This window comes from Gopherus evgoodei, chromosome 4 (genome assembly GCF_007399415.2).
Source record: "Gopherus evgoodei ecotype Sinaloan lineage chromosome 4, rGopEvg1_v1.p, whole genome shotgun sequence".
NCBI lineage: Eukaryota > Metazoa > Chordata > Testudines > Testudinidae > Gopherus > Gopherus evgoodei.
In genome coordinates, this window is record NC_044325.1 from 45,233,763 (window position 1) to 45,256,601 (window position 22,839).

General features: G+C 46.3%; 1 protein-coding gene across 4 annotated transcripts in view; it reads left to right on the forward strand.

The window, feature by feature from the left end:
- Nucleotides 1-22,839, forward strand: part of NEK9 (NIMA related kinase 9) — a 39,381-nt gene that overhangs the window by 4,837 nt on the left and 11,705 nt on the right. For 3 of the 4 annotated variants that reach the window (XM_030559117.1, XM_030559118.1, XM_030559119.1), the window contains exons 3-15: nt 5,552-5,607; nt 6,513-6,583; nt 7,933-8,038; nt 11,510-11,641; nt 12,717-12,827; nt 13,516-13,580; nt 14,836-14,886; nt 17,145-17,337; nt 18,834-18,978; nt 19,333-19,533; nt 20,049-20,095; nt 21,458-21,613; nt 22,064-22,172. In XM_030559117.1, the coding sequence (XP_030414977.1) occupies nt 5,552-5,607; nt 6,513-6,583; nt 7,933-8,038; nt 11,510-11,641; nt 12,717-12,827; nt 13,516-13,580; nt 14,836-14,886; nt 17,145-17,337; nt 18,834-18,978; nt 19,333-19,533; nt 20,049-20,095; nt 21,458-21,613; nt 22,064-22,172 (1,443 nt within the window). Of the gene's footprint in view, nt 1-5,551; nt 5,608-6,512; nt 6,584-7,001; nt 7,146-7,932; nt 8,039-11,509; nt 11,642-12,716; nt 12,828-13,515; nt 13,581-14,835; nt 14,887-17,144; nt 17,338-18,833; nt 18,979-19,332; nt 19,534-20,048; nt 20,096-21,457; nt 21,614-22,063; nt 22,173-22,839 lie in introns of those variants that run through there. The other variant, XM_030559120.1, reaches the window with a different exon arrangement.

The window sequence follows — 22,839 nt, forward strand, 5'->3', positions numbered from 1 at the left end:
CTGGCACTTAAGCAGAAGATTATTCTGTATGGGAGCAAGGTCCCTCATGTTGCCACCACCACCACAGGAAGGATGAGGACTCCACATATGCACAGCTTTTTGAAGGTGCCTCACACACAGGGCTCTCGGCCTGTGGGGATATTGGCAGGAGGAGGTACTTGTACAAGAGCTCTTTGCTAGGGTGGCAGGCAGAGGGCCTATAATCATTGGCTCTCATACTGGCCAGGGCCTCGCTGCTCGTCAGGTCCACTGCCCTTGTTTTTAGGTGAGATGAGGTGTCAGTCTAGGACAGGTGGGCAAACTGTGGCCCGCGGGACCATCCTGCCTGGTTCTTGAGCTCCTAGCTGGGGAGGCTAGCCCCTGGCCCCTCCCCTGCTGTCCACTGTCCCTCAGAGCCTTAGCTCGCCATGCCGCCAGCGCTCTGGGCAGCAGGGCTGTGAGAGCTGCCAGCCTGCCCTGGTTTTCTAAACTGTGCGGTGGCATGGCTGGCTCTGGCCAGGCGGTGCAGCTGCCAGTCCTGGTGCTCTGAGCAACATGGTAAGGGGGCAGGGAGCGAGGGGGATGGATAAGGGGCAGGGGATCCCAGGGAGCAGAGGGCGGTTGGATGGGGGCGGAGGTTCTGGGTGGGGGCGGTCAAGGGACAGGGAACGGGGCGGGTTGGATAGGCCTGTTGGGGTGGGGGTGTGGATAGGGGGTGGGGTAGTCAGGGGACAGGGAGCGGGGGGGGTTGGATAGGTGGTGGGGTCTGGGCGGGGGTGGGGGGGTTAGGGCAAGGGGTCCCGGGAGGAGGCTATCAGGGGGCAAGGAATGGAGGCAGTTGAATGGGTTGAGGGTTCTGAGGGGGGTGGAAAGTGGGAGGGGGAGGATGGGGTGGGGGCAAGGTTGTTTGAGGAGGCACAGCCTTCCCTACCCGGCCCTCAATACAGTTTTGGAACCCCGATGTGGCCCTCAGGACAGAAAGTTTGCCCACCCCTGGTCTAGGAGGAGGGAAACAGCCCCCTGACACCAGTCCTCTTGTCACTCTGACAGAAGCTCTGATTTGGGGCCAGTATAAATTGATTTGAGGGGACAGATAAGGGCTGGCCAGTATTAAGGGTTACATCCCCCCATGTACATGCATGTGTGCAGATGCACACACACACAGTCTTTCTCTCTAAATTGTCTTATTTGAGGGCAGACCAGCATTAATTGACTTATTTGGTGTAGGAAAGGGCAATATGAGTTGAGAGCTCAGAATTCACCCTGCAGGAGACAGGAGTATTAGGGACCAGCTAAGGGGGACCAGGAGGAGGGTGTGTGACTTAAGACACAGCTGTATTTTGGCCTAACAAATGGGCTTAGTATTTGGGCCAGTCAGTGTTGGGAAAATATTATAAGCCCTGAAGATAGCAATAGTGGAGCAATGAAATGCACCAGATGTTGCTCATTGTTTTATTTCTGATGTTGACAGTGGGTTCCAGTTTAGTATAAACTGTGAATTTCAGTATTAGATGTTTATGCACTGCCTCCTTCCAGATAACTAATGAATATGATAAGACCCTACTAGGCATCTCTTGAAAATGGGATGCTTTTGAAGTTTATTGTTGCTCTGTGTTTGCAGTTCATCAGCCAGGTTTCAGTCCAAAATAATTTATATTATTTTTTCAAGCAAGATTTCACTAGACACTATCAAATATACTGTGGAGATCCAAAAACATATGGATGGAAAATAATATTAATATATAACCCTTCTCTCCCAAGGATCCAGGGATTTACAAATGTAGTTAAATATTATCCCCATTTTATAGATGAGGATGCTGACACACAAGGAAGTTGTGACTTGCATAAGGTTACACAGCAATAGTGGCAGAGCTGGAACTAGACCCAGATTCATCATGGAAGAGTGCCAGTTAATTCGTTTTTTGAAAATAACTTGAAGCATAATTGATGGGAGAGGGAAAAACCTGGGAAGCAAGAATGAACAAGAAAGACCCCAGTGTGTTAACTGGCAGCAAATTAGACATGAGTTTGCAATGATTTGATATGAAAAGAAAAAAGCGAATGTGATTTTTGGCTCGCATACACACAGAGGCATCACATAACCAAGTGGGGAAGTAAAGTGTCTCCCTGCGTATGACTGTGGAGATATTGTACCTGAGATACAGCATTTATACCTGGGCAGTTCTGTGCCAAAAAGATGCCGGTACACTGGAAGGAGTTCAGAGAAAACCAAGAAAAATGATTAAAGGGCTTGGGATAGGCGGGATGGGGAGAAAGGGAGTTTGATTTATGAAGAAAGAAAAGAGCTAAATATAAAAGCTTGGCTTTTAAATTACTAAAGGGGAAGATGCATTGTTTTAAAATATTTTAGAAGGTGTGAATGCAAAGCGAGGAAAGGTTTGCGTGTGGCCTGCATATGACTAGGCAGAATGGGAAGAAATTAAGCAAGGGAAATTTAGATTGAATATCAGGAAAATCTTCCTTATAGGGAGATCTGTAGAACACTCTCTCAAGGGATATAAAGGAATTCCGTCATCAGCACTTGGAACACCTAAGATTTGACAAAGCCTTGGAGAATGTACTGCAGGATATGCTGTGCTGTCCCCATGGGAATGAAAAAGAGGGCCTAATGGGTCCCTTCATCCCTTATATCTATGATAATCACCACTGGAACATGAGTAGATGATTGAGGACTAAAATGGTGCAGGATGTAATCAGAGGAGACTTGAGACTTACCAGTAAGATGCTGGCTTGGTAGGGAGTATTTTCTTGCTCACTGCTTGCTGCAGTCCATTTGTTTATCATTCCTTTTAGCTTTCCTTGATCTTCAACTCGCCCTCTTGGAATTGCTAAGCAGCCTGAAGAGAGAGACTCTGATTACTGGTTAAGTCTTCTGCTGTTGTTGGATTGTCTGTTTCACATGGTATATCTTTCATCAGGGCATTTGATGGTCACAAACCTAGATAATGGGGCTTGCACGGACAGAGACGATGGGGATGTAATCACTGCTGCTCTAGGGGATTTTTCTGCAATGGTTGTAATTCTTTTTATTTTGTGTTGAATTTTTTGCTGTGTTCTGCCGGGCAGTCTAGTCTGATTTCCTGTACAGGGTATAAAGGTCTGCCCATTCTAGGAAACACTGTTACATAAGGGACTAGCTGTTCTTTCATATACATCTTTTAGAACAAATTAAAGGTGGTTCTGAGAGAGAATAATCCCTTTCTCGCTTTAGATGTGCCAATTTTCCTGTTAGAGGAAAGGGGTTTGCATTCTGAGGAACTTGTTTGTGTGAGACACTGCAGGGTCTAAGGGTATGTCTACACTACGGGATTATTCCGATTTTACATAAACCGGTTTTGTAAAACAGATTGTATAAAGTTGAGTGCATGTGGCCACACTAAGCACATTAATTCGGTGGTGTGCATCCATGGTCCGAGGCTAGCGTCGATTTCTGGAGTGTTGCACTGTGGGTAGCTATCCGGTAGCTATCCCATAGTTCCCACAGTCTCCCTCGCCCATTGGAATTCTGGGTTGAGATCCCAATGCATGATGGTGCAAAAACAGTGTTGTGGGTGATTCTGGGTAAATGTCATCACTCATTCCTTCCTCCCTGAAAGCAACAGCAGACAATCATTTCGCTCCCTTTTTCCCTGCAGACGCCATAGCATAGCAACAACGGAGCCCGTTTTGCCTTTTCTCACTGTCACCATATGTGTACTGGATGCCGCTAACAGAGGCGGTACTGCAGCGCTACACAGCAGCATTCATTTGTCTTTGCAAGATAGCAGAGATGGTTACCAGTCGTTCTGTACCATCTGCTGTGCCACTGTAAATTGGCGATGAGATGATGGTTATCAGTCGTTCTGTACCATCTGCTGCTGTCATGGGTGTCCCTAGCTGAGGTCGGCCGGGGGCGCAAAGACAAAAATGGGAATGACTCCCCGGGTCATTCCCTCCTTTGTTGTATCTAAAAATAGAGTCAGTCCTGCCTAGAATATGGGGCAAGTGTGCTAGAGAACCAGTGTACCAGAGAGCACAGCCGCTCTGTATCAGATCCCGCAGAAATGATGAGCTACATGCCATTCTAGGGGGTGCTCCTGCAACAACCCCACCCATTGCTTCCCTGCTCCCCCAACCCTCCTGGGCTACCGTTGCAGTGTCGTCCCCCCCATTTGTGTGATTAAGTAATAAAGAATGCAGGAATAAGAAACACTGACTTTTGAGTGAGATAAAAAGAGGGAGAGGCAGCCTCCAGCTGCTATGATAGTCCAGGTAGGACATTAAACGGTGCAGGGGAGAGGAGCCCAGCATCCCGCTGCTATGATAGTCCAGGCAATACAGAATCTTTTCTTTAGACATGAAAATGGGGGGGCTGATGGAGCTAAGCCCCTAGTTACTATGATAAAGACAGTTACCAGCCATTCTGTACCATCTACTGGGAATGACCGAGAGTCATTCCTATTTTTACCCAGGCGCTCCCGGCCAACCTCACCTGAGGCCAGCCAGAAGCACTCACGGGATGATATGGGATGATAAGGATTTCTATCAGTCCTTTTGTATGGTACCGTCTGCCACCGGGGAAGGGAAGGGAGAGGATGCTGCTGTTCACTGACGCTGCACTGTGTCTACCAGCAGCATGCAGTAGACATAGAGTGACGTATAAAAAAGTCAAGAAACAATTTTTTTCTCTCTTCTTTCCCCGGGGGTTAGGGGAGGTAAATTGACAAGATATACCCAGAACCACCCCGGACAATGTGTTTGACCCTACAGGCATTGGGAGCTCAGCCAAGAATGCAAATGATTTTCAGAGACTGCGGGGACTGTGGGATAGCTGGAGTCCTCGGTACCCCCTCCCTCCCTCCTTGAGCCGTCCATTTGATTCTTTGGCTTGTCACACAGCACTGTGCTGTGGACTCTGTATCATAGCCTGGAGATTTTTTTCAAATGCTTTGTCATTTTGTCTTCTGTAATGGAGCTGTGATAGAACAGATTAGTCTCCCCATACAGCGATCAGATCCAGTATCTCCCGTACGATCCATGCTGGAGCTCTTTTTGGATTTGGGACTGCATCGCCACCCGTGCTGAACAGAGCTCCATGCTGGGCAAACAGGAAATGAAATTCAAAAGTTCGTGAGGCTTTTCCTGTCTACCTGGCCAGTGCATCCGTGTTCAGATTGCTGTCCAGACCGGTCACAATGGTGCACTGTGGGATACCGCCCGGAGGCCAATATAGTTGATTTGCGGCCACACTAACCTTAATCCGATATGGTAATACCCATTTCAGCACTACTCCTCTAGTCAGGGAGGAGTACAGAAACCGGTTTAAAGAGCCCTTTATATCGATATAAAGGGCCTCGTTGTGTGGACAGGTGCAGCATTAAATCGGTTTAACGCTGCTAAAATCGGTTTAAACGTGTAGTGTAGACCAGGCCTAAGTGAAGATTACAGAGGGAGAGCTACTTCTGAATAGGCTGCAACAGTCCAGCAGATTCCTAACTGGATTCCTGATGATACATCAGCAGAACATTTACTATCACTAAGATGTGCTTCTCTCTCTCACTTTTAATTGCAGGGGGGAACCTCTACGATAAGATCCTGCGGCAGAAAGACAAGTTGTTTGAGGAAGAGGTAATTTGGGCTGTTTGAGGATAGCAGTGTTGCTGGTTTCAGTGCTACTTGAACATATATAGTTCATGGGTGTTTATACCATGCTCCTTCCCGTAGCATTAGCTCTCCTCTATTCTTGTCAGGGGTCTCGCCTTGTATCCTTTGGGCTGTAGTCCTGCCTCTTCTTTTGGACATCATAAACAGTTATGAGGCATCAGGAAGCCTTTTATATCTCAAGTGGAATAATGGAGGGAGAATCAGTGGCTGTGGCTGCTTTACAGCCTCAGCTGAGATTTTGCTTTAAGATCTCCCTTTCTGCATTCCCGTCTGACTATCACTCTGCTCTTTTCTCTGTTTTGGCCTTCCATGGGATCTATTCCAAATACGGGTTGTTCACTGACTACTTTAATGAACCTGTCTGACTGGACTTTTTCCTGGGCCATACTTGTTAATGTGTACTCTTCTTTTCTCATTAGCTCCCACATTCTCACTGCTTCCTTCTCCTATTTTGTATTAAGATTCTCACATTTGCGCAGCTCATAAAATAAACTTGAAGAATTTGTGAGTCTTGTAAAGATAAAATAGTCCAAGTTGGGGGTTGCAAAGACCCACCCCACACCAAATTCCCTCAGAAGATCATTAGCTGCCACTCCTAATTATTTTTACTGGTAAGGTACCAATTTCTGTAGCATGTGTCACAGTGCACTTTGAAGATCACTGACACAAAATTATCTTATGGAGGTTCCCTCTTATAAGGATCCCCAAATTGGGATATTTCCAGGGGAATGAAAAAGACCTCTCCCTAAAAGAGCCTCCAGCCAGGATATTCCTTGCTGATGGTCACCAGGTTCTCTTGCTGTAGCTTGCCAGGACAATGGTGTGTGTAATTTTTGGACCTCATGTGACCTTTGTTCCTGCCTCTACAGATGGTAGTGTGGTACCTATTTCAGATTGCATCAGCCGTGAGCTGTATCCATAGAGCTGGAATCCTTCACAGGTAGGTGTCTAATGTAACAAAGCTCGGGTGAAAGTGGATTCATGTGTCTGAGAGCCAAACCCATTTGAAAATCTCTGCACTCCTATTTCTGAAGCGGCATACCCCAGGCTAGCAGGAGGCATGAGGAGAGGGGAAATCTGTCATACTTGTGTGATGTTCCTTTGGGAAGCTTCCCTGCTCAGGGCTTATCTGAGTGCTTTGGCATTAAATGCCAGCTCACCTCACAAGTTTAGGTTAGAAACTGAATTACTGATTTTGCACAATTGAACTAGAAAAGAATTGCTCTGTATAGCCCATGCTGCGGCCATTGGAACCTATTGATTGTTGATTAAAAAGGTAAATATCAATAAGGGAATAAACCAGCCTCTGACTTGAAGCACAAAACAAATTTATTTCCTAAATCAGGCAGGTTGGAGGTAATCACTAGTGGAGAACACTGTCCCCATCTGCAATAATATTCCAGCATCAGATCAGTGTGTGACTCTGCATCATTACTCATGTGGGCTAACCACATCACACCAGTGCTCCATGGACTGCAGTGGCGGCTTCTTCACAATTCCAGGTGCTGATGTTGATCTGTAGAACTCTAAATATAAAATAGTGTGTCTGGGGTACTATGTTTTCAGTGAGGGGCTTAAAGCTCTGGATTCACATTCTTTCATACTTAACAGTCTCCTAACCTTAAGAGCTTAGTGTAAAGCTCATCTTTTCCCAAAGGCCTTTGCCTAAGGCCAGAGGTACTGGAACAATTTGTGTAGTGTGGGTGCTGAGAGCCATTGAACCAAACTGTAAACCCAGTATATAATGGAAACCACTTCAAGCCAGGGGATGTGGCAGCACCCCTAGTTCCAGCACCTATGCCTAAGGGTGAGGCAGACGGCTATTATATTTAATAGCTAAGTTCTAGGATTGGGTTGCTTTTACAGTGCGTTTTATTTTGTTAAGAATTTTCCATGGGTTCATATGCTTGGGACTGGCCCATTTCTGAAAATGGAAAAATAAAACTGTCTTTAATGATCTTCACTTTAGTTCACAGGAGAAAGAACTATAGTCTGTACATTGAGCTCTGAAGGATGAGTGTTCTAGACTATTTCTGTTTGTGCATATATGATAAAACACAGCTAAGGTGATTACTGCCCTGGGACTATGGGATGAGAAGCTCTGTCAGTGATTGCAACAGTGAGCTTTCCATGTCTGAAGAAATGCTAATTGAGTATGATGCAGTGAGAGACGCCAGTCACGGCTAACAGAAAAAGGAAGGCAACAAGTTCACTGCAAATCCTGATGAGCAGAAAAACACTCAAGTACCCCAGCTCCATAGTGACACTTCTCTCTCTTTTTCTCACCAGAGATATAAAGACATTAAATATCTTCCTCACCAAGGCAAACCTGATTAAGTTGGGAGACTATGGGTTGGCAAAGAAGCTGAACTCTGAGTACTCCATGGCTGAGACTGTGAGTATATTGTAGCAGAGCAATTTTGGGGCAATGTAATCAAAGAGTTTTTGTTTTAAAGAAAAAAATTAGACATGTGAATGCTTGCTGGTAGGGGAAGTGCTTTTTAGTGGGTGGAGGAATAGGGATGTGAGTCTGCATCAAATGGAAGGGGATTATGGAGAAGGGATAAATGAAGCTGGGTGATAGGGGAGGTGAGAGTGACTTGAGTGCTCAGGTGAGGGGGAGGGACGCTGGGAAGGAGACATGGGGATAAGTGGCAGGAGGACTAGAGGACAACTGAGGCAGGGGCGCTGGTCAGCAACTCTGGTCGGTCCTACATTCCATAGGCGCCGACTTCTGGCACCGGTGGGTGCTTGACCTGCTCCTTCCACAACTGTGCCCCGCCCCCATTCCAACCCCTTCCCCAAATCCCTGCCCTCTCCCCTCCTCATCCCCTGAATGCGCTGTGTTTCTGCTCATCTCCCCCCCTCCAGAGCTTGTTATACCACAAAACAGTTGTTTTGCGGCAGCAAGCACTGGGAGGAGAAGCAGGGATGTGGTGCGCTTGGGAGGAGGTGGAGGTGAGCTGGGTGCAGAGCACTCGCCAATTTTTCCCCGTGGGTGCTCCAGCCCTGGAGTACCCACAGAGTTGGTGCCTATGCTACATTCTCCCCTTCTGTATGTATGCACCCTTCATGGGAGATAGGATATGGAGGGTCTTGCCTCTGGGGATGTGCCAGGGTCCTGGGAGGACTCTGCCCATCTTTTGGATCTGATCCTGCTTCCCTGATCCCCTCTTGAGTCAGGTTCTGGAGGGGGCTTGCCTGTCTGGCAGTCCCTGAGCCCCTCTCCTTACCTTTTCATGTGAGCTGGAGCTGCCCGCTCCTCTAGTGGGGGAGCGAATCTGAGTCCATCTCTCTGATGCCAATGGATATGTCTACACAGCAAAGAGAAATCCTCGCCTGGCCTATGCCAGCCAACATGGGCTGCAAGGCTGTTTCATTGCTGTGTAGATTTCAAGGCTCTGGAGGGTCCTAGAGCCTGGGCTCTAACTTGAGTCTGGAATTCTGCACAGCAGTGAAACAGGCCGAGTCCCATGAGCCTGAGTCAGCTGGCACAGGCCAGCTGCAGCTTTTTCTTGGCTGTGTAGACATATCCTATATGAGCCAGGATCTGGAGAAGCCCTACGCTTCTGCGGGGAGCTGGGAACAGAACTAAACACTGCTGACACAGGTGAGGCATTGAGAATAATCATGCTTGATGCATATCATGGGCTCTCCAGTGCTAGGGCAGGGAGATGGAAACACCTACTGATGAATGGAGCAATTTACACATCTCTGAGTTATTGTTTCAGACTGTGTTAATCTCTATAGGGTGTTCTTATTCATCTGAGATCATCACACCTCTCTGAGCCTCCTATGTTTTTAGGATTATCTTGGGTTGGGGATCTGCATATAGAAAAGCAGTTGCTGATGATTAATTTCATAAATATTATAGTGGAGCAGCAGCTCTGCTACAGTTAGGATTGAGAAGATTTATCTGTTTAAAGGATGATTTTCCTATGTGTTCCAAAATCTGCATGCCTGTCCATATTGTCTTGAAATTTGCTGTGTCTTATAGGGGTGCAGGGTAGGGTTTGTGATCCACATTTGGGGTCATTTGACCAAGGGGTTCCTTAGATATGACCCTCCCCGGAAAAAGCTTTTCTTTAAAGTTCACAGATTCTTCCAGCACTTTTTGGGCACACTGGGCTTCTGCAACACTAATGGTTTAATGGGACAGGAGCAGGAGGGTGAACTAGAAGTGGTGTTGATGGGTGGGAATGGGAGCTATGTGTTGCAGGGAATAGTGGGGGTGGTCAGGAGGAGAGAGAGGCATCAGTCTTCGCTCACAAAACTCAAAGCACTAAACTGCTCAGACTTTGATGTAGCACAGGTGTTTGGAGCACATTGTCCTGGAACATCCAATACAGTTCCGTTGAAGGAGCTCTCTTCTTCTCCCTCCAGTATCTGATCTCCCTGCTCCATTGTTCCTGTGGTGATTAGTAGGCTTGGAATTGGAGACTGCTCTCAATCCCAACCTGTTAAGGATTTTATAGGCTAGGACACCTGCCAACACACACTTTTTTCCCCTAAGGGTTGATTGTTAAATTTAATGCAGCTGTTGGTGTTTTGCTAGGATGCTTCCTTCCTTTAAAAACTTCCTTCCAGAACATCAGCACTATTACATAGCTCCACAACAAATAGGAACTTGGGGTTACTGTAGTATGCCCTAGTAGCTCCTGCTATAGCAAAACCATTTCAGTTGTAACCATTTTCCTCACATTCATAACATTTAGAAATTCACCTTTTGTGCTGAGAATTTCCATGCTTGATTTTTGCTCAAAGGAGTGTGTGTGTGTCTTTTTCTTGCCCTCTCTTTTTTGGCTGGTGGATAGTTTGAGCAAAATTCATTCTGACACTTTTGAGTTCTCTGAGGGTGACAATAAATATATGCTGAAGTTGGTATTTGACTGTATGACTAGAGTTCGTGGAGTTGTATAACTACCACCCAGCTTAAGGGAAAATGGATAGTGGATGATAGAGTAAGAAGAGATTGAAATAACCCTGTGAATGTTCTGGTAAGTTTCTAGCAAAGACTAATGAAAGCCTGCCTCATTTGTAACATAACTGCCCATTCTCCCAGCCTAGCCTAGCAGTCCCAGGATCTGTTGCTGAGACGGTTTGCATAAAGAGGATTATAAATATCCCCCTCTTCCTAAAGACGTGATCTATTCTCATTTCTCTCTCAATTTCATTCCACAGTGGTTAGTCTGACTCATTGCTAAGGGGAAGAGCCTATTCAGCTGGATGCTTCTTCCCACTTACACCACTTGTCATGTTCATTCTCAGTTTCTCATTGTGATTTTGAGCTGTTCATCTTTGATGTGGTGTTCATGATGGCTTCTGCAATTAACCAAAATATAGGTTTCATTGTTGAAGAAAGTCCAGTCCTGCAGCGGAAGTCTTCCAGATGGGACTTGGGCCAGCTTTTTGGCTTCCTGATCCTGAAAACGTCCCTCTTTATTCTGAAACAGGGCAGCCTTTGTCTGCTAACATCCCACGGTCAGACAGAACTGCTCACCAGCTGTGAGCTGGCAGCTGCTTTCACATGCTTTGTCAGATTGTTTGCCCCTCACCTTCCCAAGACTACTCGGAAGGAGGGTGAGGAGAAATGGATGGCTGAGCTTGATATGTTGTCATCGCCTGCTTTGTAGTCCTGTTTGCTCTCACCTGCAAGGTGATGAATGGTGAGGTAGGGCTATAGGTCCCTCTCTTGAAGTCCTAACTTCCACTATGTGCTACATCAGAGTCTGAGCAGCTTGGGTACCTTGGCTTTTCTGTAAACATTAGAAAATTAGGGTTTGCAATGGAAACACTGATGGGTCCATAGTAATTATGGTGGGTCTGGGTGGAATGTGTATGAAGATTTTCTGCTTTTGTTGTCTAGTTGGTGGGAACTCCATACTACATGTCCCCAGAGCTCTGCCAGGGGGTGAAATACAACTTCAAATCTGATATCTGGGCTGTGGGCTGTGTTGTCTTTGAGCTTCTCACTCTGAAGAGAACCTTTGATGCTACAGTAAGTCCACAGACTGAGGGATAAATTGAATACGCTGTTTGTTATTGTCACAGTGTCTCTGCTTGTCCTGTAGTTTTTCTAACTTTTATTTTTATTCCTTCATGGCTATTGGTAATTTGAGTATTTATGAACATGACGGTCTGAGAGCACAACCGAGAGCTGAAAGTAATATGGGTAAACTTTTCCTGCCTGGCTTTGCTGATACTCTTTGATCCTCCCCGCAGCCTGAGACATCACACACACGCAGGGAGTGTAGATGGTCCTGATTTGTACTAGTGTTTGAAGGGAAATGTTCCCTTTTGACTAAAGCAGGACTTCATTAATTGGCTGTGCAACCAAGTCCCACTCTCCCCTCCACCTCCCCCTAGAAGTCTTATGCTGGTAGTTGAGTGTTTCACATACTGCATCCTGTTGTGAGAGTTTGTAATTTCTGAACCTCCTAGGATTTAATCCTTTTGTCTTGTTCCACAGCTTGATTATGTGAGGAGTGTGGCGGACTGGCACAGCTGGGAGTTATCACTCAGCTATGTGGGGAGCATGGCTGGCTGGCTCGCACTTGTGGGTGGGTGGCTGAATAAAGCTGTCAGCTAGTGTAGTGTGGCCATGTGGGGAATGCAGCCAGCTGGCGTGGTATGGCTGTGATATTCTGTACCAGCTATGGGGCTATTTCAAATGACTGTCCTTTTCTGACTTTTCATTGTCAGTGGTGCCAAGACTCCAGTACGTGAGTGCCTACATGGTATCTTCAGAGCTGGGGAGCTTCTGTACACTGATGGAACCTGACAAACAGGGAGGAGCCCACCCTCCCGTCCCTCCTTGCCTCATTTGGAGAGAAGCTTGGTGTTGCCACCAAGCCCTAGCTTGGAAAGCTATCTGGAAGAGGTAGCATTTCTGCAGGGGAGGTGACTAGGTTGCTGCAGCACCTAGTAGCAGCTGAGAGGAGGGGGAACATGTTGAAGTGGGAGAGTCAGAGAAAGACATGATAAACATCAGAGGCCTGCAGCATCCCTCCCCATTGGGCACACTGTCCAACTCAGCTTAGCTCCTTTACAACTGGTCATTGTTTCCTCCTTAGAATCCCCTAAACCTGTGTGTGAAGATTGTAAAGGGAAATCGGGCCATGGAGGTTGATTCCAGTGTCTATTCCCTGGAGCTGATCCAGATGGTGCACTCCTGCCTCGATCAGGTTGGGAAGATTAATTTTTTCTTCAGATCTTCTGCCCATTGCCTAAGTCCTGCAGCTCCAGAACAGTGGGTGACTGCTGAGATGGGTATTTCAGAGTGGGGTATGTAGGTGCAGACAGATTCCCACATGCAGCTGCCTGTGCAGCCTGATGTGTCAGTGAGAATGACTTCTGCTTCCTCTTGTTCTCTGAAAACTTCCTGTCTGGATGCCTTTCCAGCTCCATGGAATTTGGCGGGCTGCTGGATTTTCTCTGATGCTGTATGTTGGGGGAATGGTTAGAGGCTGAGGTTTTCACATTCGTCAGCAGGCCTATCAGCATAATAGATATGGAAGCATCTTCCCAGCGTGATCTATCCTAGCTCCACCTCTGGCTCCAGCTTTCTGGGCCGTGGCTCTTGGCTTAATCTTCTTGTTGCCCTCAGAGCACATGCTTCTTGAAGGCAGTTAAATTGCCCACATCTTTGGAGTGTTGGGAGTCCACAATTTGAATATCTGGCGTTTAACCCTGTGCTGTCCAGAGATGTGATGGCCATTTGGTTCATTTCTGTTTGACCACTTGCCTTTCTGAAGGCAAGCAGGGCATGAGAGGAGGAGACCAGTGGGGCTTGGAATGGGCTATTCTATCCCAAGATTTCACTGTAGACACTGACCCTTTCCTTAGGAGTGACCTGTTGCTCACCTCTTTCAGGATCCTGAGAAGAGGCCAACTGCTGATGAGCTGCTTGAACATGTTCTTCTCAGCAAACGCAGGAGGTAGCCAAATGTTCTCACCTTGGACGCAGATGGGCTGTAGAGGTCAAGAGGGACCTTGCAGCTTTATGCAAACTAATAATTCTGATGCTTCCCGAATTCAGCCCTTAGATTGATTTCTGGCTGGTAGGAGAGACACCTGAAATAGACTCTACCCTTTTCAAGAGAGGGGAGTGGATTGCAGCTATTCAGGCAAGAGAAAACCTTGCTGGTGTCTTTTAATTAACCTGTGTGCCGATGGAAGCATGGAGGTCTGGGGAGTGTCCATCTGCCGTCTTCGGCCTAACAGCTGATATGCTGAGAACTCTGGTGTGTTTCTCTGAGACTCCTTAGAGAGACTCTAGCTACTGACATTCAAGTTAGACCTTTGGGAACACGTAGCAGTGCTCAGGGACTTGAAAGGTCATTGTAAAAGCCCTTTTATCTCCTGTATCTCATGTAATAAGCCCAGTCCAGCACTTTCCCCTTAGCCCTCCTTGCAGAGTTGTGATGGAAATGCCCCATTTCAGTGGGTGCCCACACTTAGCTGCACTAAAGACCATGTTGACAACTTACCAGAAGCCTGAGGACTGTGCTTGAGTATTTGCCCACTCTCATCTTCAGTGCAGAGGGGCAGCCCACAGAGATTGCACGTCAAGTCCCAAGATGTGCTGCTTCATGGAGTTCTAAATGGCCTGGCAGAGACGTAAACTATCCTTCATGTAAGATGAGGGTGGCTGTGGGCCATGCTGTTGGACTGTTTGAGTTAACCCTTTGGCCACCCTGGTGATAGTAGACCTATTTCCTTGCTTGAAGGTGCTTTTTGTTGGTATGCAACTCCCAGAATGATGCTCCAGGCTGTTGTCTTGCTGAACATTCCATCTTTAGGATGAGATTTAAAATCCACATCCTGTTCACTTGTGGTCATTAAAGATCCAGTGGTACTTTTCACAAATGTTGGGGTGTAAGCTTCATCATCATGGCCAAATTCTGGCTCTGGTATATACTTTTTGCCTCCCTTAATTCCCACGAGAGTTTGTTAGCTCTGTGGTACGTTACTTCTGCCCCAATCATGTGTATTGCTGTAGGATGTGTAAATAGCTGCTGCGGTCCACCCCGGAAGGAGCAGCATTTAATTTGAAGAGAAAGTAATTCCTGTGTATGGCTTGTCAGTTTGTGGAGTCTGTAAAGTGTTTAGGCTATAGTAATATGTAGTTACTATTTTCTATAGTGTGTTTCTTTTTTTTCTTTTTCTTTTTTTTTTTTCCCCCTGTGGCAGGGAGATGGAGGAGAAAGTCACTCTGCTTAATGGGCCAACCAAACGACCAAGGTAATGATTTGAGCATGTATTTAAAGAGAGATTTGTAGAGAATAGCTCCCTACCTAGTAATTTTGCTGAGAATGCTAGAGATAAGGCTGTGACATTCTTAATGGAGTGTTATAGTTAGAAAAACTTTAAATGCTAGAAACTCAGGGAGGGTGCAATTGTATGCTCATCAGTGTATGAGGCTGTAATCCGACTCCCTCTTTTTAGGCTCGTCTCAAGGGCAAAGGTGGGAGTTTCTACTACATGTGGGGAGATTGTTAGGTGGATCATTCCGTCTCTAGGCCAAATAGGGAGGGTTGTCATTTGCTTGAAGGGGCCCCATGATTATTGGCAGATAACATGCAGCTAACTGATGCTGAAGCAGCCACTGAGACCCAGTTCAGAAGAGCAGGAGGTGTCCTGTGTGCATCTCAGTTCCCTCAGTGTACATTATGTCACTTGGCTTGGTGAGTGCCCTAGGGGAAAGGGATGGAGTATGGGGGAGGCACTGCTTGGACTCTGAGGATGCTGCCAAGCACAGCTTATATCTGTCAGCTACCCATCCTTCTCCGTGGAGAGAAGGTGTGGTGATGTCCCCACATGCTTGGCTGTTTGTGGTAGTCTGGGGTCCATGGACAGTGTGAGAGTTGGCTCTGGCCTGTATCTGGAGGGTGTGATCTCTGACTGGTATTGGGAGGGCAAATGAGGTAGTTACAGTGGGTTTCTAGGCCAGATAGGGAGGGTAGTCAGTATAGACTGGGCTCTTCGGGCCATAGTGAAATGGGGGAGATGCTGGGTCTACACTGTGTTGAGGGTCAGATGTGAGATGTTGAGCTCTGTGGCACTATTGATGGTTGGATGAACTGCAGAATGGTGAGGTCACTGGCCCATATGTGGTGGGTGGGTTGTGATTCGTCAGTTTGTGGTGTAAGGGAAATTGTGGGTCTGTGGCCCATTTTAGTAATGTAGATGGAATAGAGTGAGTGCTGATGAGGGGGCAAAGCTAACATTGGTATTTTCTGATCTTTAAAGTGTGGCACTTTCTATAAAAGTTCTATTAGCAGCCTTTTGAGGGTGATACATTCTGAACCCTAACTCAGCCCTAATGAAGTTTTTGTTGGATAATTCCTTTGTGTGTATGTTAAGTTTGAGTGAAAGACAGTGTCTTATACTCAGATAACTCAAAAACAGTACTGGAGCGGTAACTCAAGTTAGCTATGGTTGTGGTGCGGAGATGAGCACAATTAATTGAGGTGTGGTGGAACAGTGAAAATTACAACGAATAAACCATAGTTTTTAAGTAAATCCCATGGCAGACTCACATTCCTAGAGGCTAGTTTCCACTTTGAGGCTTTTGAAAATGAGGACGACTAGATTTTTTTAAAATGAGGTGAGATGTGGTGGTATTTGTAACCGTCATTGAGCATTCCAGGACATAATAGTCACTGCCCACAGGTACCAGGCTGCCAGTGAGGAATTGGGCTATTCATTTTAATTTTCTGACAGTTTTCCATAAAACAGGATATGTGCATAAATTCTCCCTTAATCCCAGCTAATGAGCTAATCTGTAGCAAACAATTTCTGCAATAAATGTAGCTGTTTTTCTGCTGGTGTATTATCAAACAGTTTGATTTTCACACATTGATTATTTGAAAGCATTGGCTCAGCTCTGTGTTTGATCCTGTTTCAGTCCATGTGTTGTTCACAAACTACCCGCTTTGACTGTGGCTTCCATTTTGTGATCTGTTGTTTGTGGAGTGATTGGTCACGTAAGTTATATAGTGTGTTTTTGTTCCTTGATTGGATGTCTGAAATTCTGTTAAAGGGAAACTGGAGATTGAGGTGGCCATGTGTTCCTTTGTGTATGTTTGCGTGATTATTTGTGAATCTTTCACTTTCTGAGCACTTTTTCGTGAGTATCATGAGACCTTCACATTTGACAAATACCAACTGTCATGTCAGTGTTCTAAATGTCATTAGATTGGATTCTGGTTTTTATTTGAATGATCGTTGGAGGCTCCTTTTTCTGCAGTACTCACCCAGCTGTGCTCCTGAGCATATTTAGAACACTCCAAACATCACAGTCTCTGAGGAGAGAAGAGTTTTTGTAAAGAAAAACCCACTGATGTTTGTGAAGAGCTGCAGCTCAGACGCAAGCAGTCCAGTTCTCTTTTAGCTTCTCCTCTGTGTGAGGACCAGAAGAAAGGATTTGGGTTGGACAGTGTTGACAGTGGTCATAGCTTCATACTAAGGTCATTTGTGTTCTGGGGGATGTTATACAGGTCGAGCACCGTCAGTGAGACACCAATTGCAGTGGTGACTTCGCGCACTAGTGAGGTGTATGTTTGGGGGGGTGGGAAGTCCACCCCCCAGAAGCTGGATGTCATCAAAAGTGGCTGCAGTGCGCGCCAGGTGTGTGCCGGAAACACTCACTTTGCTGTGGTGACAGTGGAGAAGGAGCTCTACACTTGGGTGGTAAGTGAGCCAAGCAGAAAGAACTTGGGAAGGCAAGGAGCCCAGGGATAGAAGATTTAAAAGTTAGAGTATCCAGCCATAGGTCAATTTATCAGTCTGTTAGAAACAGGAGAATGGAAGCTCAGATTAAATGTAGACAGGTTTGGGGATTGGATGAAGTAGCGGAAATGGTTGGAGGCAGCCCCTTTGGGTGCTAACCTAAACCTCTCAAGTATAGTTTTTTATGGTGGGTAGGGGGTGGGGGGATCAGAAGTTCTGCTGTGGAGTCAGGTGTTGAAGTGCTGCTGATGTTACCGAGAATTGCAGCACACCAAAGGGTGGTAAGTTAGGGACTGTGGCATGGTGCCGTGAGCCAAGTATCCTTTCGTTCTCTCCCTAATCTCAAAGTGCAGTGTCAGTCTTGTACTGTTCCATTGGCCTATATTTATTTTTGGAGAAGGGTTTTCAGAGACCCCATGGAAGGGTGGGGGGGTCCATTAGAATGCAGGAGTCATGTGCTGAGTGCAGGAACCGTGGCCTTACTGGATATAGGTAGGACTCTGAGTACTCTGCAGCAAGCTGGTTCCAAATTCTGCAGCAAGGGCCTCTTCTTTCAGTGACCAAGCTGGGGACTGCCGCAGCTTAAGGTAAATGGAAAAATTGTTTTATAGTGAATTTTAAAATAATTCACTTTTGTTTCGCCAGTTGCTTTGGTATTAAACTAAACAAATGTATCCTACACCTACATTTTCAGCATTCTGCAGATTTTTGTATTGACAGCTCACAACTGCAGCATAGAACCTGTTCAGAGGGGAAGGGGAGGAGCAGGAAATGTTGATCATTGAATTAGGGAATAGCTCTCTTGGGGAGGGAGGCTGTTGGTGATTATGGGACAAACACATTCACTACTAAAACCATCAGTGAGCTCATTAACATTGTTGACACTCTAATTTTCATATTTAGGTTTCAGCATCAACAACCCACCAAGATGAGAGGGGAAATTCAAAATTTTCAGAGCTATTGTTTGTTTGTCTGCAGACTCAGGCAGACGTTGCTGCATCAGTGACACTTGTTTCACACGCTTAAGGATTTCTTTGCACTCATAAGCATTAGCAGTGTTTGTAATAATGAAAGCTGAGATCCTTGAGCACAGTTCTGCACCAATAATCATATCCTGCAGCATTACGGATTACACAGGGCCTTAGCCATATAGTGCACCTGTCCATTTGAGTAGGCATGGGAAAGAAGAGGCATTCCTTCTCAACTCTTGTGGCCATCAGCTGATGGCTTGAAACCTGATTTCGCCTCCTAAGGGCATAATTAAAGCTACCTGAAAGCCCAAGGTGGCATTTGTATCATACCCCACTGAGAGACCAGCCCTTTCCCTAGGATATGGTAGCTAAAATGCTTTCCCTTGCTGTTTTCTCCTTAATTCCTCATTCTCAGGCTTCAAGGGTACTGACAGTATCCACCTGAGCTCTGGATGTGCATCCTTACCAGGCTTTTATATATTACAGAATATGCAGGGGGGCACAAAGCTGCATGGCCAGTTGGGGCATGGAGACAAAGCTTCATACCGGCAGCCAAAGCGTGTGGAGAAGTTGCAGGGGAAGGCTATCCACCAGGTGTCCTGCGGGGATGACTTTACCGTTTGCATCACAGGTGAGAGACTGATTGGGTGGCATGAGGAGAGACCCTGGTTTGCTGCACAGTGGACCAGTCTCTCTCCAAGACCAGATCAGCAGAGCAACTTTACCAGGGAAAGGCTACTCTTTGGCTTTCTCTGTGCTTCTCAAACAAGAGGCCTGCAGGTCCCAGCATGCAATGATCCATCTTAATATGAACAACTAGGTTACATTTCAGGCAAAGACTTTATAATCTCCTTGGGCCACTCCTTTGTATTAAAGATGAGGGTGACCACAGGGATCAGGCTCCTTTGGCCACTCCACGGGAGGCTATTAGGCAGCCTGATGCAAGCTCCGTATGCTGTCTGAGTTTGCTCCTTCTTTCATGCAGATGAAGGCCAGATGTATGCCTTTGGCTCGGACTATTATGGTTGCATGGGTGTTGACAAGGCATTTGGCTCTGAGGTCCTGGACCCTCTGCAGCTGGACTTCTTCCTCAACAATCCTGTGGAGCAAGTCTCCTGTGGAGATAATCACGTGGCTGTTCTGACCAGAAATAGAGAGGTCTACTCGTGGGGCTGTGGGGAGTATGGTATGTGCAGTCATGTCATGTCCTCTTTCTGGGACCTGTTCCAAGCTTTGGAGGCCTAGGGACGTCAGACACAGTATGACCCTGAGAGGGAATGGAAACACATCCACTTTTACTTGCAACTGGCAGGACGGTGGCTACGATGCAGTTATATAAAGCAGGGAATAGATGAAGGCTGCCTAGGGCATCTTGGAGGCCAAAAATCATGTAGTCGTTCTTGAGGTTTTCTTTCCAAATTAGATTGAGAGATGAGGAATGAAACTTTGGGATTTTACTAGGAAGTTGGGAGGCAGGGTGGTTTCCCCAGGAATAGATACTCTGCCTTTGGGACGCAGAGTTCTCTGTGAACTGCAGCAGTGCACGTTGTCCTTGATGAATAGAGAGCAGCACTGTTTCCCAGAAGCAGGGCTCCTGGCTTTGGGGGATTTTGCTAGGAGGGCATATCCCAAGGACAGGCCTCTCAGCCATGGAAAGATTGTGCATTCCTGTTTCTCACCATAGTCTCTCTGCTGACACAGGGCGTCTGGGTTTGGATTCGGAAGAGGATCACTACACCCCTCAGAAGGTAAAACTCCAGCCGCCTCCTTCTGAAACACCTCTCAGGCATTAATCTGGGCCCAAATGAGTCACTGTTTTTGAAAATTTGCTGCCTGAGTTTGTTTTTCCCAAGGCACTGCAGAGCTTTGAGGGTTCCATATTCACTTAACCAATCACTGGCACTAGATCTAATGGCAGCTATCAGTCTGTCTGAGATGGGAAATATAGCTCTCAAAATGGCCAAGCTAAGGTGCTCCCCGTGCCTTGTGACTTCCAACTTCACTGTTCTGCGACCTCCTTGCAGAGACAAATAATGGCAAGTGCTGAACTTGACAAGAAAGTCCTGTAGGAGAGGAGCTTCCTGAACTATTAGTCAGTACCAAATTCCATGCCCCAAATCTACAGAGGAAAATTGCACTTCTCTAACCTACTGAAATTCTTTGAATATTTCACAAAATAATGGCAAAAGGAAAATGAGTTGATATAACTTGTCAGAAATTATTGGAAATCCATATAAAATCCCTCCCAAAAGGAGTGGGAGGTGAAGTTCTATCATGGGTTAGAAACCAGCTAAGAGACGGAAAAAAAAAGGATCAATTTTCTTCATGGCAAGAAGTTTACTTGGAGGCTCCAAGTGTTACTTGTTGTATTTATTAATGATCAGAACAGATGGATTAACCCCCCTCTGTTTAATTTTGCAGATTACACAAAATTATGTAGGTTAGTCAATAGTAGAGAAGACTATGAGGCACTCTGGAACCTCACATGGAACCAGCAAGTCTGCATGGCTAAAATGTTTACTGTGATCATTTTCCGCCACTCACTACAAAGATCACTCCTCACCATCTTTTCTTTACCAAAAAGATGTTGTGTAGATAAACAATCCCCTGATCTTTCATACTTGTTCTTACTTCCCCTACGCTGTCTGTTATTCTAATTCAGTGAGGATCAGATGTTTACATTAAATAGGAAAGAAGATGCAGAAGGAAGAAAAACACATGCTTTGAGGATAAAAGCCAAATTCTGATAGTGCTTAATAAGTGACTTCCCTTATGGAGTAATAACAGTTACTAATGCAAAATACCATTAAGGTCACAAGCTTGGTAGGATTCACTGGAGGATCATACGTTGATATGAATGGGCTTCAGGTCATAAAACCGAACTAATTGTCAGGAAGGTATAACTTTCCGGTGGGCAGTTTATTCTGTTATGAAGTTTCTTACACATTCATCTGAAGTAGCTTGTACTGGCCATTGTCAGGAATAGGACCTAGACTAGATGAACCACTGCTTTGATCTAGTCAGGTGTTTGCTGTGTTCTCGGTTTCGACCTTTGCTTCTGCTCGGTATCTGTCAGGTCTTGATTCCTGGCAATTATGTTTTCAATCTAGGTGGATGTTCCAAAGACCTTGAACATTGTCTCAGTCCAGTGTGGCTGTGATGGGACTTTCCTGCTGACCCAGACGGGCAAAGTGCTGGCATGTGGACTCAACGAGTTCAACAAACTGGGCCTGAACCAATGCACGTCTGGGATCATCAACCATGATGTGAGTGCATCTGGTGCTCCTGTGCCTGCTCCCAGGGTTTCCTAGAAGATGGGGAAGCAGAGGTCCCCCAACAATGGCAAGGAATCCATCACATGGGATACGTCCATCCACTGGATCCCAGCTCAGAACTGCAGGGGGAAGGGAAATCCTAACGCACCTGCTAGTATGATGAGAGGCAAATCATTCCCCAGCCTCACATCTGCCAGTGGGTTCAGTTCACTTCTGTGGTGGTAAAACAGCATGTTAGCTGCATCTGGGGCACTCATACAACGTAAGTGGAATCTGAACCTGGCAGGAATTGCCTGTCTTCTTGCAGGGCTGGCAGACCCAGCACAGTCCTCTACCCAAGACTTGCATAAATAGATCTTGGCTGATGAATGTGCGTGATGTGTGTGCCCCTGGGGTGCTGGCTCTGGGCTTTACCTGATTATGTCTGGTCTCTTCCTTCAGACCTACTATGAAGTTCCCTACACCACTTCCCTTACTCTGGCCAAGCAGCTCTCCTTCTACAAGATCCGCACCATTGCCCCAGGAAAGACGCATACAGCTTCCATAGATGGTGAGACCAACTCACAGTGCAAGTGGTATTGGGGAATGGCTCCACTTCCCCATTCCCAGTTAGAGGAGCTAGTTGTCCCCAGGGATAGGCTTTCACTGTACATGTCACTGGCTTGTATGCTGTGTTCGGAGTTAGTAGGATACCATTTGTGCTGGTCCTTTAAATCAGCTCTATTCCATTTCATTTCAGCTCCACTGAGCAAAGTAGAAGCTCATGAAGCCCCATCCAGTGATTGCGAGCCGAGTGCTGACCTCTGGGCACTGAAGGTTTTAGATAGGGTCTCAGCTCCCTTTGCCACTGGCTGTCAATTCCTGGAGCAGGCATGAATTTCACATTGTTCAGCAGCAGCAATATCAGAGCTTGGGTCAGCCCTCCTAAAGGGAGGAGAGGCTTGTGCATGGAAAGGATAATACCTTGGGAAAGGCTGACATTCAGCTTTAGAACCTGATCAGGCACCTTGGTTCCCCCTGCCAGAGCACCTCTGTTAAGGCACTGGGGAAGAGTCACGGGATCCAGAGTCAAAGGTGGGAAGCAAAGAGATATTTGAATGGCTGGGGGATTTTCTTGGGTTGAAGCAATTATCATTGGCTAATAGTTCCCTTCCAGCATGACCAAGTTCTTGGCTGAGTCCTTTTTGGTCATGGGCTGTTGCTAGTAATTCTCTCTG